The following is a 17,482-nucleotide window of genomic DNA, read 5'->3' on the forward strand; positions in this document are numbered from 1 at the left end:
CACATAGGGAAGTGATGGCAAATAACCTTTGACTTGTCAGCTATACTGCTTGTGTCTTTCTAGCTTTTCTTGTCTTGAATTCCAGGAGAGCTTTGCAATTGTTTGATTTGCATACATCACCACTAAAAAGCACCCTGTAATCTAGCAAGTAGGTTTTGAAATTAATAAACCACATTTTTAAAAATCAGTGCATGCATGCTCTGTCACTCAGTCACATCCGACTCTGCAACCCCATGGACCGTAGCCTGCTAGGCTCCTGTGTCCTTGGGATTCTCCAGGCAAGAATAGTGGAGTGGGTTGTCATTTCCTCCTCCAGGGGATCTTCCCAATCCAGGGATTGAACCCACGTCTCCTGTGTCTCTTGCATTGGTAGGCAGATTCTTTAACACTGAGCCACCAAGGAAGTCCTTTTAAAAATCAGCACTACTTGTTAATTTCTTTGTTTCTTTTTTCTTTAGTCTGATGTCATCCATCAGAGTGTGTATGAACTGATCCATACCGAAGACCGAGCTGAATTTCAGCGCCAGCTGCACTGGGCATTAAACCCTCAACAGGGTCCAGACTCTGGACAAAGAATTGATGGTAAGAATGTTTACCAAAAGGTAGTGTTGGGAATTGAATTCTCTGAAAGAGGCGGAGAACCTTTAGGGGCATAGAACTCCACAGTGAAGATGAGGAAGAAGGGGAAAGGCATGAATCTCTAGCCGTGGGCCAGAACCAGGTCACAAGAAGCCTGAGGACCTAAGGAGGACTTTGAGAGATGACAGCCATTGATGAATTCCAAGTGATAAAGTATAGCCATATACTCAGTAATATAGTGTATAAAAATAATTCTTACACTATTGTGAAAGAGGGGATGGAATGTATAAGGTTAATTCCGGAGTGTGTATATATTGTTCCGTGTTTAAAATGCACCAAATATAAAAGCAAACTGGCAGATGGAAGGATTAAAAAATACTTTTTTCAACAAAAGCAGTGTCTTCATACATCTGTAAAAATGTTAAAAAGGAGAAAAAAGGTGTTAGAAAATATAGAAATTGTTGACAGTGATAGCTCAATAGAAATAAAAACAGCTTAATAGGTAAAGTTCTATGTAGTAAAAGTATTATTCAGTACGTTTTAATTTCTTTTCACTAGCTCCTCTTCTGAAAGTGATTTTTTTTGTAATCAGAATATAGCTTTGGTTTAGAAATGAACACAAATTTCAGCTATTCAGACACTTGTGCTGTGCTGTGCTAAGTTGCTCAGTTGTGTCTGACTCTTTGCAACCCCATGGACTGTAGCCTGCCTGGCTTTTCTGTCCATGGGATTCTCCAGGCAAGAACTGGAGTGGGTTGCCATGCCCTCCCTCAGGGAATCTTCCCAACCCAGGGACCAAACACATGTCTCTTATGTCTCTTGCACTGGCAGGTGGGTTCTTTAGCACTAGCGCCACCTGAGAAGCCCATTCAAACACTTAATTTTTAGCAAAATGGAAAGTAACTTTGTGTTGCTGTTTATTTCTGTAGAAGCTAATGGACTGTCCCAGCCAGCTGTGTATTATAACCCAGACCAGATTCCTCCAGAGAACTCTTCGTTTATGGAGAGGTGCTTCATCTGCCGACTCAGGTGTCTGCTAGATAATTCATCTGGTTTTCTGGTAAGGTGCAGCATCTTATACTGGCATTTACTATGAAGATGTAGAAAATTAAAAAGTGAAACAAATTTGAATGTATTTGAGTTGGGTTATAAAAATCTACTTAATTAAATAGTTTTATAAAGGAAAGTAACTTTTTAAAAGTCTTTTTAGATTTTTGAAAATATCTTCCGTAACTCAGAGTCTCTATCCTTTAGGATGCAGTATAACAAAGCCTGAATGGAATAACATGGACCATTGTATTTTGCTCTTTTTTGGACTTTGTAGGTATAAGATAATTATGTAGTGCTTTTTTGGTGGCAGACTGCTTATCCTCTTTGGGTTTAACGCCTGCTAGATGGAAAAATTATCATGGCATTTTCCATATGGCTAGAATAACTGCCATGTAGAAAAATGGTTGCATATTCATCACTGCAGGATCCTCATCTGGTATGAGACACTCTTGTGTAGTGTGAACTCTCATGCGTTGGAGTGAACCTCATCACTTCCAGTGAACTCCATCACAACATCCTGTGTGAATTCCCAGGATGACCAGCAAAGGGAGGACACTAGGAGTGGAGGTAGATCGTCCAGGCTCTCACTTGTATCCTTGAGATAGTGCACTCCACCACAGATCTGTTAGCAAAATGATTTCTGTTGGTGTGTTTATGTCTGAATTTTGCTTACCCAGAATTAGAATTGTGCTTTGAGATAGTTTTCCTTGTACTGATGATCAATTAGTATGTATTTCTAGGTGAAATTTCTTTGTATAATTAGGCTTTTCTCCCTTGTACTGGTGTCATATTGACGTCAGAGTCATCCCTTGGCCTGGTCAGTACTGCTTTAAGCAACCAAATTGATCATGGTCATGATTGTCTGTTTCCTCTGTCTTCTAAAATTATTCTTTATCTTAGAGAGGTCTGCATTCTTTATATGGAAAAGGTCAGTCTTCATTCCAATCCCAAAGAAAGGCAACGCCAAAGAATGCTCAATCTACCACACAGTTGCACTCATCTCACATGCTAGTAAAGCCATGCTCAAAATTCTCCAAGCCAGGCTTCAGCAATTTGTGAACCGTGAACTTCCAGATGTTCAAGCAGGTTTTACAAAAGGCAGAGGCACCAGAGATCAAATTGCCAACCTCCACTGGATCATGGAAAAAGCAAGAGAGTTCCAGAAAAACATCTATTTCTGCTTCATTGACTATGCCAAAGCCTTTGACTGTGTGGATCACAATAAACTGTGGAAAATTCTGAAAGAGATGGGAATACCAGACCACCTGACCAGCCTCTTGAGAAACCTATATGCAGGTCAGGAAGCAACAGAACTGGACATGGAACAACAGACTGGTTCCAAATAGGAAAAAGAGTACGTCAAGGCTGTTTATTGTCACCCTGCTTATTTAACTTATATGCAGAGTACATCGTGAGGAAGGCTGGGCTGGAAGAAGAACAAGCTGGAATCAAGATTGCCAGGAGAAATATCAACAACCTCAGATATGCAGATGACACCACCGTTATGGCAGAAAGTGAAGAGGAACTCAAAAGCCTCTTGATGAAAGTGAAAGAGGAGAGTGAAAAGGTTGGCTTGAAGCTCAACATTCAGAAAACAAAGATCATGGCATCTGGTCCCATCACTTCATGGGAAATAGATGGAAAAACAGTGGAAACAGTGTCAGACTTTATTTTTTTGGGCTCCAAAATCACTGCGGATGCTGATTGCAGCCATGAAATTAAAAGATGCTTACTCCTTGGAAGGAAAGTTATGACCAACCTAGATAGTATATTAAAGAGCAAAGACGTTACTTTGCCAACAAAGGTCTGTCTAGTCAACGCTATGGTTTTTCCAGTGGTCATGTATGGATGTGAGATTTGGACTGTGAAGAAAGCTGATCGCTGAAGAATTGATGCTTTTGAACTGTGGTGTTGGAGAAGACTCTTGAGAGTCCCTTGTACTGCAAGGAGATCCAACCAGTCTATTCTAAAGGAGATCAGTCCTGGGTGTTCATTGGAAGGACTGATGCTAAAGCTGAAACTCCAATACTTTGGCCACCTCTTGTGACAAGTTGACTCACTGGAAAAGACTCTTGATGCTGGGAGGGACCAATCCCTCCCAGGGATGAAAAGGGGACAACAGAGAATGAGATGGCTGCATGGCATCACTGACTCGATGGACATGAGTTTGAGTGAACTCTGGGAGTTGGTGATGGACAGGGAGGCCTGGCGTGCTGTGATTCATGGGGTCGCAGAGTCAGACACGACTGAGTGACTGAACTGAACTGAGGATTCATTTTAGTGTTTTTGAACAGTTGTGTTTTCTCTCTGCAGAAAAGATTTCCTTGAGTTTTGAAATATACTCTGAGCTATGGAATCTAGCCCATGTATATTTGAAAATTAATGTGTACTTGCTGACTTTATCACAGTTCATTTGTTCAGGAAATTGATTTTGAGCATGCACTGTGCACGGACCCATGCTCGAGATAGATGCTAGGGCAGCTGCAAGCTCAGAAAACTATGCAGGTCTTCCTATTGTGATCTGTTAAAACAAGGAGTGGGTCACTTAGCAGTCCCTTGAGGACAGTCTCATACTATCTTTTAGGATATTTTTAATGGGCTTCCTGGGAAGAAGGGAACGACAATAGCATTTGATAGCCTCATGAACTTTTGTGGAATTATCAAAAACACTGAAAATGGCCTTGATTGAGCCCTTTAAAAAGGAACCATTTTATTTATTTTTCAAAGGTTTTAAAAAACAAAACTTTTATTTAAAAAGGTTGACACTGAAGTGATTGTATGCTAATTTAACAGGTAAGTTGTGTAAGGAAATTCCATTTTTTATATTCTCCAAGAGCTGGATTCCATTCTGTGTGCTTTGCTCTTTCTTCAGACCTCTTAACTTCAGACTGGAGTTGAGCAGAAATGTGGCTTACTCCTTTCCTCTGGAAACAATTGATTGGGAACTAAGTCTCTCGGCCATCCCCAGAGGACAGGCATATGCGATGAAGATCTAACAGACGTTTTGTAGAAACAACCAGCCGGTCCCAAAAGCTTCCTATCGGCTATAATGCCTAGTCAGCTTCCCACTATTGTCACTTTTCACCCCTGGGCAAACTCACAGCTCAGAAAATATCTTTCTGTCAGAGTGATCAGACTGGGGTGGTATGGAACCTTTATACAGCATTAATCTTAATGAACTTTTTGTTTCTTAAGGCAATGAATTTCCAAGGGAGATTGAAATATCTTCATGGACAGAACAAGAAAGGGAAAGATGGATCCATACTTCCACCTCAGTTGGCTTTGTTTGCAATAGCTACTCCACTGCAGCCACCATCCATACTTGAAATTCGAACCAAAAATTTCATCTTTAGAACCAAACACAAACTCGATTTCACACCTACTGGCTGTGATGCCAAGTAAGTGAAAATTTTTTGGGTTTATTTTACCAAATGTGTATTTTATTGCAGTAAGTCTGTCATATATATATTTTCTATATGGTATAGTTTATAACTTTGCTTATTATTATAGTAGCTATTATTAGTTCATACTTTGTAGCATAGCCTTTTAAAATAATTTCATCACATTCACAGATCATTTATTTTATATCTTACAGTATTGTCACTATTTCTGTATTATAGATGATGTGTTTATATTGATAAGATTCAGTATCCATTTATTGCTGACTTGTTTTACATTGAATGAAGTTTGACTTTTAGCCCTGGAAGTTCAGTAACCAAAGTATGTTATTACTTTTCTCCTTCCTAGTATGGGGATGCATACAGGTTTGAGAAACCCTGCCCCTCCAAATGGAGTAAAAGTAGTCTAGAATATAATTAAAGATTTTGTATTTCATCTATATAAGCTACTCTGTTAGACTTATCTTTAGTGATTATTCTCCTGAATGAAGACCATGAAAATTATCTAAAACTGAAATTTGCAGACATATGCAAAAGAGAGCAGTTATAGAAATGTGTTCCTTTCTACCTGCTAGTGTGAAATTCCGAGTGTCAACATAGTACAGAAAATAACTAAAAAATTTATGTAGGTGACTTCATTTGTATTAAATTTTAATGTTGTTGTTATTTTCCCTTTCAACAGAGGAAAGCTTGTTTTAGGCTACACCGAAGCAGAGCTGTGCATGAGAGGATCGGGATATCAGTTTGTTCATGCTGCTGATATGCTCTATTGCGCTGAGTACCACATCCGGAGTAAGTTGTAGTTTCTTACGAACTTGACTGAGAAAACACCTTATACTCTAGGACATGTATCAGATTATTACTGATGTAAAAGTGTTTAAGGAAACTATCTGGATTAGCTTCTACTCAGTATCACAGAATGTGAGTAACTGGAGTTACACTCTTAACTCATTAGCTGCCACACAGGAATGGAGTAGCCTAATTACTCCGAAAATGGCCATTTTGTCTCATCAATTTATTTCATAACTTTGTTTTAATATAGTGAGAGTGTTAGTTGCTCAGTTGTGTCTGCCTCTTTGCAACCCCACAGATGGTAGCCCACCAGGCTCCTCTTCATGGAATTCTCCAGGCAAGAATACTGGAGTGGGTTGCCATTCCCTTCTCCAGGGGGTCTTCCTGACCCAGAGATTGAACCTGCATCTCTTGCATTGCAGGGCGATTCTTTACCATCTGAGCCACCATGGAAGCCCAGATTATACTTTAAAATTGCATAGTAAAATATTAGACTGTAGGACATGTTCCCTTTTAAAAATGAAAACAATTTCCCCCCCGAACTATACTTCCTATAGTTTCACATATTACTTGAATTGTCTGACTTAATCTTTCCTTGAATCATTTAAACCATAAATTTAGTCTGAAATAGGAAAAAAAAAAACAGCTTAATATACTGTGCTTAGAAGTCATGAGTGTATTTATCATCTTTGGTGATACGTGAATTACATCCAGAAATATTACAGAGATTTTCTTTACTGTGTTGATCTTAGATTTGCTAATTTAATTTTGTTTGTTTGTTTTAGTGATTAAGACTGGAGAGAGTGGCATGATAGTGTTCAGGCTTCTCACTAAAGACAATCGATGGACTTGGGTGCAGTCAAATGCCCGCTTAGTTTATAAAAATGGAAGACCAGATTATATCATTGCAACTCAGAGACCTCTAACGTAAGCACAAAGACCTGGACTGTTTCACGTTTTGGTTTTTTTATTTTTAACACTTTGGTTTAGAAATCCTCTTACATGAAAACCTTAAGTAAATTCTAGGAGAATGTACACTGGAAATAAACACCCAAAAGGTAATATGTGTAGAGAGAAGCATAGGTAAGTTAAGGACACTGAGAAATCAGAGTTAACCAACTTTCTTGAACAACTATGGATGGAGAGCTAACGAAAACTCCACAAGGGTTCATCCTGGTGTCTGAAAGTAAGGTGAAAAGCCAGTGCCTTCTGTTAAAAAACATAACAGTGCTTTATTTAGCATGTGTTTGCTAATAAGCAGGCAGTGATTCTTAAGTTTCTCATATGTTCTAGAAGTGAGTGTGTTGTCAAATAATTCACATTGCATTCATTTTCTCTACTCTGAAGAATTGATTTATGTATGTGGCTTTGAGGATAAGGATCACAATTAGTTTTTTCCCTTATATGGACATTTTAGTTCACTAGTAACATTTATTTTAAAGATGATTTTTTTGAAAAGACCATCTTTTTCTCACTGCACTACATTTCAATCAGAGGATTGTATCTGTGGTTCTGTTTCTCAGTTCCATTGGTCAAGTTGTCTGTTTTTATACCAAAGCACATTGTCTGTCTTAATTATTCTGTATCTTGATATGCCTTGATATCCTTATGCCCACCATCTTGTTTGTTCAGAATTTTTGTTCTCCTTGGATAGTCTTGGCCTCTTCTTTACCCTTTATAGTTCCATACATATTTAGAAATCAGTTGCCAGTTCCTGTGGGAAAATCTGTTGAGATTTTGAATGGGACTATATTGAAATTATAGTTCCTTTTGGAAAAATTAACATCTTTATATTGAATTTTGCAACCCATGAATGTGGTGGTCCATGTGTATGTACCCATGTTTTTATCTTAATAATGGGCTGTATTGTTCTTACCTGAGTCTTATACATATGTTCTATGATGTTTTAAATGGTGTGCATATATATTATATATAATTTTTATAGAAATAGTTGAATTTTTAATATTGGTGTTTTATATCTAGTGACCTTATTCAACTCAGTTATTAATTCTAATAAGGTGTCTGTAGACTTTTTTTAAGGTTTTCTAATATGTCCTGTGTTGTTTGCAAATAATTTTTTCTTTTAACTTTTAGATTTAGTTTTGTTCTTTTTTTAAAGTTCTTCCATTGTACTGGCTAGGCCCTCAGTAGAATGCAATGGAAATAATGATAATTCATTTTGGTCTTATGCCCAACTTTAAGGGAGAAAGACTTCAAATACTTGATCATTTCATATATTTGTAAGTAGTCTTTTGTTATTTTTGTAAACACTGGGTTTTTTTGTTTCAGGTTTAAAAACATCCGTTTCTTTAGTTTACTAGAAGAATATCATCATCATGAGTGGTTGTTGAATTTTTACACCAAATACTTACTTTGCATTCATCAACATCATGAATTTTCTCCTTTATGCTCTTATTTTCTTTCTGTTCTATAAGTTCTGTACTCATATAATTTTAAGAAATAGTTTCTGGTATTAGGAATTTGTGTCCTATCTTAGTCACTATTCCTAGAAGGTCATTAATTTTATTATCCTTCTCAAGAAGTCAGCTTTTGTTTTATTGATTTTTTTCCTGTTATACATTTGTTACCCATATATGTCTGTTCATTATTATTTCCTTCCTTCTACTCTTCTTGGGTATAATTTTAATTTCTTTCCACCTTTTTCAGTGTATTTGGTTAAGGTATTAGTTTTTCTTTAAGTATGATTTTAACTACTGTCCTTATTTTTGTATGTCTTTATCATTGAGTTGAAAATATGTGCTAGTATTTATTTTGACTTTTTTATTCAGGAATTATTTAGAAATATAGTGTTATGTACTGTTCGATACTAGAGGATTTTCTAGTTGTCTTTTTGTTATTTGACTTTAAGTTTAATTCCACTGAGGTTAGACAATAGCCTGAAGGAATTCAGTCCTTTGAAATTTGTTGTGGCTTATTTTATAATCTAGTGTATGGTCAGTGTTGATAAAATATCCTACATACTCTTGTCAAGACTACACGTTCTTTTGTATGTATAGTATTCTTTACATATCAGGCTGGTTTGTTTTGTTCATGTTTTTATACATTTGCTATTTTTGTTTGCTTGTTCTTAGTTATGAAGAGGTTGTTAGACCCATTTGGAGCTCTTTACCTAATACCAACATTAAATTTTACACACATACATACTACATAATATATATGAAACTATGACATTTATTCCATGCCTTCACCTGACTTATGAATTCTTTTCCTATGCAAAAAATTTTAATTTTCATATGTCAATCTTCCTTTAGAGCTTTATATTTCAGCATGCCTCACATGTATATTTGGATCTGTATTCCATTCAGAATTTATTTTTTCAGGGAGGGATGGAATTTGAGAGTGAAATTAAATTTTTGGACAAATTCTATCTAAATTTATCTAAACAGTTTTAAGTACTTGTCTTCAGAAAGATTTCTCGCAAATTTATGTTCACCTCTAACAAACTTAACTACTGTGTATTTTGTGTGCTAGTTTTTCTTTTTTTTTAATTTCTTATTTTGGAAATGTTTATGATACAGCTTTTCCTAATACATGCAAACTTTCTTGTGCCCAATTGTAGAGATGAAGAAGGAACAGAGCACTTAAACAAACGCAATATGAAGTTGCCGTTTATGTTTACCACTGGAGACGCTGTTCTATATGAGATAAGCAGCCCTTTTCCTTCCATAATGGATCCCTTACCAATAAAGACTAAAAATATTGCTGGTGGAAAAGAGTCAACCACCACATCAACTCTAAGTAAGGATTCCCTCAACCCCAGTTCCCTCCTGAATGCCATGATACAACAGGATGAGGCTATTTATCTCTATCCTGCTTCAACTAGTACACCTTTCGAAAGGAATTTTTTCAGTGACTCTCTGAATGAGTGCAGTAACTGGCAAAACAGTGTGGTACCTATGGGGAGTGACAGTATCCTGAAACATGAGCAGATCGGCCAGTCTCAGGACGTGAACCCAGCTCTCTCTGGAGATCATGCCGGGCTCTTTGCAGATAACAGAAACAATGATTTGTACAGCATTATGAAACACCTAGGCATTGATTTTGAAGACATCCAACACATGCAACAGAATGAGGAATTTTTCAGAACTGACTTTTCCAGTGAGGATGACTTCAGAGATATTGACTTAACAGATGAAATTCTGACCTACGTTGAAGACTCTTTAAATAAGCCTACCTTCGGGTGTTCAGGGTACCCTCAGCAGCCATCCTTGGCTCTGAACCCTAGCTGTATGGTCCAGGAGCAGCTCCAGTTAGACCAGCAGCAGCTGCAGCGCCATCAGATGCACACGGCAGTGGAGCAACAGCAACAACTGTGTCAGCAAATGAAGCACATGCAAGTGAACAACATGTTTGCAAACTGGGACTCTGACCGATCCGTGCCTTTGAACTGTCCTCAGCAGGACCTCCAGCAGTACAGTGTCTTTGCAGACTTACCTGGGACCAGTCAAGAGTTTTCCTACAAACCTGAGCTTGATCCGATGCCTTACCCTCAGAACTTGATTCCCTGTAATCAGCCTGGCTTGCCACCGCAACCTCAGGGTACACAGTTAGACTTTCCCTTGGGCAATTTTGAACCAGCCCCGTACCCTACTACTGCTTCTAATTTAGAAGATTTTGTCTCATGTTTACAAGTTCCTGAAAACCAACAGCATGGACTCGATCCACAGTCGGCCATGGTAGCTCCTCAGACGTGTTATGCCGGGGCTGTTTCAATGTACCAGTGCCAGCCAGACCCTCAGCACAGCCAGCTGGCTCAGATGCCGTACAACCCAACCACGCCGGGCTCACAGGCATTTGTAAACAAGGTAAGGGTGTTCTCAAACTGAGTAAGTCCTTTCAAATGCCTCTTCATACATTATAAATAGATGTAAATTATGAGTTTTCTGTCAGTGACTGATTTTAACCTCTTATCTGTACTAATTTTATTTGTGACTGTTTTGTGTAAGCTGGTACTTTTACGTTACTAATACAAGTATATCATAAAAGAAATCAAGGACAAAAGCAGTATGAATACATCCATAAGTTAAAAGTAAAATTACCAAGTAAAATTAGTTAAAAGTACACTGTTTAGAATAATGTAGATTTTTTAAAAATCTGACCTTTTAAACATGCTGGCTTAGAAGGCTTTAAGGTTTTAAAAATAGTTTTTTCAAAGCTTTTTTTTTTTTTAACTGACATAGTTGATTTACATTTTCAGGTATATAACTCAGTGACTCAGTTTTTTTTTAGATTATACTCATTATTATTAAATGTTGACTCTCCTGTTGAAATTGGGTTAAAACCAGTATCGATGTGTTTCCTTCAAATACTTTTGTCCTGGGTGATCTCTGGTAAAATTCCTAGGCTCCTCGGTGTTCTGTCTTCATTTTATCCTTCAAGGTAAAATAGTTTTTTCCCCTGGTATCTTAAGAAAAATAAGAAAGGTAACTTATCTGGCTTCCTGTCATGAGACTCAAGCTGGATGTTTTATCTTTATCATTTAAATGTGTCATTCAGACCCTTCTACCAACATGGTAACTTAAAGTGCTTCCTAATGATTGCTGCTCTTTGTGACCACCCAGGAATGTCTTATGCTTGCCTTTATGCTTTTCCATTAGAAAATACTGAGTTCATATTGTGTATTTTAGTTGTGAAGCAAATCCCAATAAGACTGTAATAATAGTTTAAAATGTATTTGCAGCTTTCTCATTAATTGTTTTTTCCTGATCTTTTTTATACATTTGGTTTGTTGAATTACATATGAGTTTTTCCCTAGAAAAAGACTGTGAAAAATTTTCTTATCCTCATTCCTGACATTGTTCAGTTATATTAAAATTTAACAATGAGTTACACTCTGTCTCACAACATTGCTGCAGAATAAACACAGGTAGGTAACTTGTCGGAGAAGGCAATGGCAAGCCACTCCAGTACTCTTGCCTAGAAAATCCCATGGATGGAGGAGCCTGGTAGGCTGCAGTCCGTGGGGTCGCTAAGGGTCGGACACGATTGAGCGACTTCACTTTCACTTTTCACTTTCACACATTGGAGAAGGAAATGGCAACCCACTCCAGTGTTCTTGCCTGGAGAATCCCGGGGACGGGGGACCCTGGTGGGCTTCTGTCTATGGGGTCACACAGAGTCGGACACGACTGAAGTGACACAGCAGCAGCAGCAGCAGCAGGTAACTTGTAAACGGTAGAGAAGTGAATTATGTAAAATTATATTCCAAAGAGGGCCTGCATTAGTACCAGTTCCTTACAGTGTTTTCTTTCCCACTGTTTTGTGTTACTTCCTTATGAATAATAAGAATTCTGGACCTATATATTCCCCCAAGGAGTTATTGGACTTCCCTGGTGGCTCAGACAGTAAAGAATCCGCCTGCAATGCAGCAGACCTGGTTCGATCCCTGGGTTGAGAAGATCTTCTGGAGAAGGGAATGGCAACCACTCCAGTATTCTGGCCTGGAGAATTCCATGAACAGAGGAGCCTAGAGGGCTACAGTCCATGGGGTCACAAAGACTTGGAAATGACTGAGCAACTTAAAATAAAAAAGGAGTTATTAAATCTTAAAAAAATTGGAACTCCATCTATGGCTCACATTATATTTCTGTTGACTAGCACTACTCTAGACAGGCTTTTTTCGGGTGGTGCTAGTGGTAAAGAACCCGCCTGCTAATGCAGGAGCTATAAGAGATGCAGGTTCGATCCCTGGGTTGGGAATATACAGTGGAGGAGGAAATGGCAGCCCACTCTGGTATTCTTGCCTGGGAAATCCCATGGACAGAGGAGCCTGGCGGGCTACAGTCCGTAGGATCCCAAAGGGTAGGACACGACTAAAGTGACTTAGCACACAGTCTCTTTAAAGACAGTTGCTGATGTGCATTGTATTGAATGATGAAAGTAATTTATCCAAAATCTACCTTTTGCTGGGCGCTTATTACCTTCCTTTTGAAAACTTGACAAAGTTTAGAAGGACTGAAACCTAATGTTACATAGGCTTTAGAAAGGTAAATTTCATTTGAAGCAATTAAATGTATGATTATAATCCATTACTTTCACTAATTATACTAAGATTCAAAAAGTTCTATAATCTTTAAAAACCTCCAGAACTATTAGGAATTATTCAGGTCAGTCGCTCACTCGTGTCTGACTCTTTGCAACCCCATGGACTGCAGCATGCCAGGATTCTCTGTCCATCACCAACTAATTATTAGTAACAGGAATTATTCCTGTAATTCCACAGAACTGTGTGTCTCAAGGTCCTCCCCTCACTCCTTTTTTTCCAGTAGCACTTATGGAAATGAGACTAAATTTCATTGTTAAAAGGCAAGAGCAAGCACTTTACTTTGGTAATTTTTATTTCCATAATTAGGACAATAATTTTAGTAGTACTTTGAAAGCATATTATGAATAAAATTTGTTCTAGAAATCATACCCATGGTATATAGTATATAAGGAATATTAAGAAACCTCTTAAAAATCATAACTTGCCTCTTTTCAGAAAGTTCTGGGTTATCTGTAGTCCAGTGTAAGTGATCTTGAATGTAGTTAGTTTATTGGTACCTAAAACTTACTGAGATACAATCTGGTCAAAGCAGACTTACTTATAACAGAGAATAGTACCTATAGTTCATGACTGGTACTTTCTGATCCAGTGGTTCCTGCCCAAACCAAAGGCATTTCACTGATCAAATAGTCAATGTATGGGGCGCCACATCTAAAGTGAGACAATGATATCACTCACCTATACTATCTAATAGAGAAACTGAAAGACTGTAAGTGCAACTAATGCACGTGTTCAATATGTCTTCACTGAATGAGTTAAAATAGCAGTAAAGGAGTTTGAAGTTTAACAATAACAACTCAGAGGATAAAGATTTTAGAACTACATTTTCACATATCTAATGGTTTAATATATATGAAGGATCTGTTCTAATAAGTTGCGTTGCTGTTTGCAGTTTCAGAATGGAGCAATTTTAAATGAAACGTATCCAGCTGAATTAAATAGCATGAGTAACACTCAGCCTGCCAACCATCTTCACCCATCAGAAGCCAGAACTTACTCTGATTTGACATCCGGTGGATTCCTGTAAATCCAAGCCCACTCCTCACCTTGGTTTTTGAGTCGTTTGTGAAGCATCAGAGAGTAATAAGACTGTCCTTGTTGGATGTTAGCAAGTTCACGTGGACGCATTGATGTACGTGTTATTTTTACTGTTATAAAAACATTAAAATCTGGTTTGTAATAAGAGGAGTTAATCACCTGTACTACCATCATTAGAATAGTCTGCTGTCACAGAGGAGTGAAATACCATCTACGGTTTACAGTATTCTGAAATAACACCACAGAATATACAGAACTGTTTCAGGGAGATATTATGACACTTTTAAATAAGAAAAAAATTTTTCTGGTGGAATTATTTCCATCAGATTAAAATCAAATACTTTGAGTTTTGAACTTGTAGATTATTAGTGTACCAAATATGAACTATTTCCTTTTACTTTTAGCTTCTGCTTTTATCTCAGAGGTTAAAACAAGTGGTTTGGTGCTTGTATAAAAAGATAATCTCAATATGCTCCTCCCTCCTTGGTAATGTAAGTGCCTCACAGTTTTTTCTACCTATAACACTGTAGGGAGTATATTTTATGTAAATATATTTTACATAAAATATACTTTTTAAAATTAATAACATTCTGCACACAAATATTATTGGTATTTCTTAAATTCAGTCATTTTTATTAATCTAGGCATGTTTCAACTGCACTACTCACCTACTTTCTTCAGGTAAAGAGCAAATATGGTTGAAAAGAGAAATATTTATTACTTACTCTAGTTGTTTCTAGATTTTAATGTTGCCGTGTGCCTTACGTTGAAAAATTTTGGAAATGGAAATATCTTCCCAAATTTTTTTTAGTTATTGTAAGAGAGCAGCACTAAAATTTCAAGAGTTTTCAGAAGTAAGAGATATATCACCATTTAGCTTAACTAAAATCTCCACGTTAATAGCTGAATGTTGCCCTGTAAGGAATCTGCTGTTAAATGCAACCCTGTGTATTAACTTAAAATGAAGAGAAGCAGCTTTATTTTTAGCTCTTTAATAAGTAAAGCACCCATTTCAATATGTATAAATTCTTTAAAAACTCTTTTAGAGCTGTAATCCTTTAAAATGTAATATGTTGACTTTATAAATTTCACTTCTTAGTACAGTGGAAACTATTTGTTTTTCTCATATTTGAGGAGTGTTAAGATTGAATATATCAATGTTTGGTGCAAAGTATTGGTATGAGTGAAAAAATGGTGCATTGTATAGTTTATAATGAACAGCAATATTTGTAAAATGTTTTCAGTCTTTCATTTAAAAATAGTGCATACCTTATATATGCACATAAATAACTTGTTTGGGTCTTAACATATTTTATCACTGTGTCTTTTTAAGAAAGCAAATGAATCAGACCACTAATAACTTTACCATCCTGGGGTGACTTAAAAGTGCCACCATCTGACTTTCTTTTACTTAAATAGGACAGCTGAAAGGCATAGACATGTTTTGCATGTATTATGTAAAAACACAATGACATCCCAAACTGAGATGTAGTATTAAAATACATTACTTTCTTTTTTTAGTAAATCAATGTATATAAAAGTGACTTCAGACACAATAGCTAAGTCAGTTTTATGCATTTTCCAACAGAATTTTGAACCTGGACAATGAATTCAAGTGTTGAAAAAAATAAATTTGTCTAAAACATTTCATAATTTGTTTGTAGCAGGTAGCAGGAGGAATCACTAAAGATTTAGACCAGATTAATATTCCATTTTTACATTGAAACCTTTCATGAAAAGTCTTCATCTAAATCATTTTTGTTAGTCTCTTCCACATGTTACTGGATAAACTGTTTAGTGGGGGAAAAACAGGCTTCTAAACTGTATGTGAATATGATGACAATCAAGTATACACTTAAAAAATTTAAAGCAATATTGTATATTTTTATCTACATAAAGTAACTAAAATTTACCTAATAATAAAATCACATTAAACCCAATACACCTTTGTCTGTATTGCTAAGTGCCAAAGGAAGAATCTTTGTGTAATGTTATATTGAGGGATTTATTTTTAGATGACGTACACTTCTAAGGATGTGGATGTTTCTACTATGATCTTTTTCCTATGCCAGGTTGTTCCTCCAGTACCTGAAGATTTACCAGTGTTTCAATGTATTATATATAGCTTTTAATCATTACTCTGCACAATTTAGTGTTTTTCAGTATTACTAAATTTTAGGTAAATGTTTTCATGGGTGTTTTCTCCTTCAAGATGTTACTGCTTACATATGCCATGCATACATTTTTGTTTAAAATATGATTTATAATATCCTTATAAAAATTGTATACAATAATTTATGGTAATAAAATAATCAAGTATGAATAGTATGTTTTAACGCAAATTATTTTTGGTTCACATAAAGGAAATGAGCACTTCTAGTATAGTATTATAATTATGTCAGATGAAGGCAATCTATAATATTTAAGGATAGGTTATGTCAGTAATTCCTAAACTTCTTACGAAGTTCCGCTCCCCTGGATATTTTGAGCTTTACTGGAATATAAAAAAAGACTTCAAGTAAACTCATAGATTAAAATGCTTCTGCAATGGACTGTTCTTTCAAACCTTGTACAATCAGTGTTATAGTTTAGTGGTGGTAGTATTAATTCCATTTTAATAGTATTTTAAAGAATATTTATGAAAAAAATTTTAAGCCTGTGTTCCATTTTGTGCTTAGATAAGAAAAGCTATTGCCCGAACTTATGTCTCTATCAAATATAAATAGCATGTTAAGCCTTTGGTATTACATTCATAACTATTAAACACTCACCTTGAATTCTGCAGTTGGCATTATTTGAAGAAAAATTCCTGAGAAAAAGTTTTCATTCTCAGTAACAATTGTTTACATTAACTTTACACTTATTGTTAATCATAACAACTTGATAGTAACATAGCAAATTCGCATTACACCTGAGTCTGAACATTGAGAAAGACTAACACTGTCCTTTGTCTGAAATATATTCAGTTTCAAATATTTGATCTCAAAGAACCAAGAAAAAATCCAGATAATCATATTCCTGATGCCTGCTTTCATTTAGTAAATTGGTTTCCATCAGCGTAAATGACTTCAACTTGCCCCCCTGTTATCAAGCCTATCAGACCCTGACCAGGGATTTTATTGGCTACTCACCAGACTAAGGAATATTGCTCCAAGTTTTTTCCCAGTGTCTCCAGAGGACCACGCTTCCAATTCCACTAATACAACTGAAACTATCAAAACCCCACAGCACATCCTAACTGACTATGCACTTTGACCCCGGCAGTACCATTGGCCTCTGCTCTTAAGCCAACCTCCAATGAGGGAGAAGGAGAAGATCCCTTACCTTCAAGATTAAACACCCTTCCTAACCCCAGCCTCCCACTCCATCCCTCCCTCAACCCTCGCCCACCCCATTGGGAATGACAAGTCTATTCTCTTATGTCCATGAGGAGGGTTAGCAGATGTAAGCTATTATATATGGAACAGATAAACAAGGTCCTACTGTATAGCCCAGAGAACTATATTCAGTATGATAAACTATAATGGAAAAGATTATTTTTAAAATGTATGTACAACTG

At 36.6% G+C, this 17,482-nt stretch overlaps 1 protein-coding gene and 1 non-coding gene across 2 annotated transcripts in view; one reads left to right on the top strand and one right to left on the bottom strand.

The window, feature by feature from the left end:
* AHR (aryl hydrocarbon receptor) overlaps positions 1–16,460 on the top strand; it is a 54,793-nt gene extending 38,333 nt beyond the window's left edge. Inside the window, exons 5-11 of the mRNA XM_055420539.2 lie at positions 459–582; positions 1,509–1,639; positions 4,825–5,027; positions 5,710–5,819; positions 6,605–6,746; positions 9,400–10,645; positions 13,778–16,460. Coding sequence (XP_055276514.2) covers positions 459–582; positions 1,509–1,639; positions 4,825–5,027; positions 5,710–5,819; positions 6,605–6,746; positions 9,400–10,645; positions 13,778–13,912 — 2,091 coding nt within the window. The 3' untranslated portion in view covers positions 13,913–16,460. The remainder of the gene's footprint in view (positions 1–458; positions 583–1,508; positions 1,640–4,824; positions 5,028–5,709; positions 5,820–6,604; positions 6,747–9,399; positions 10,646–13,777) is intronic.
* On the bottom strand, positions 4,728–4,791 carry LOC129552901 (small nucleolar RNA SNORD31). The gene has a single exon (XR_008685375.1). It is a non-coding gene; the product is annotated as a small nucleolar RNA SNORD31 (small nucleolar RNA).
* Positions 16,461–17,482: the final 1,022 nt, after the last annotated feature.

Source organism: Moschus berezovskii, chromosome 3 (genome assembly GCF_049115385.1).
Source record: "Moschus berezovskii isolate FMDL1 chromosome 3, NW_MosBer_1.0, whole genome shotgun sequence".
NCBI lineage: Eukaryota > Metazoa > Chordata > Mammalia > Artiodactyla > Moschidae > Moschus > Moschus berezovskii.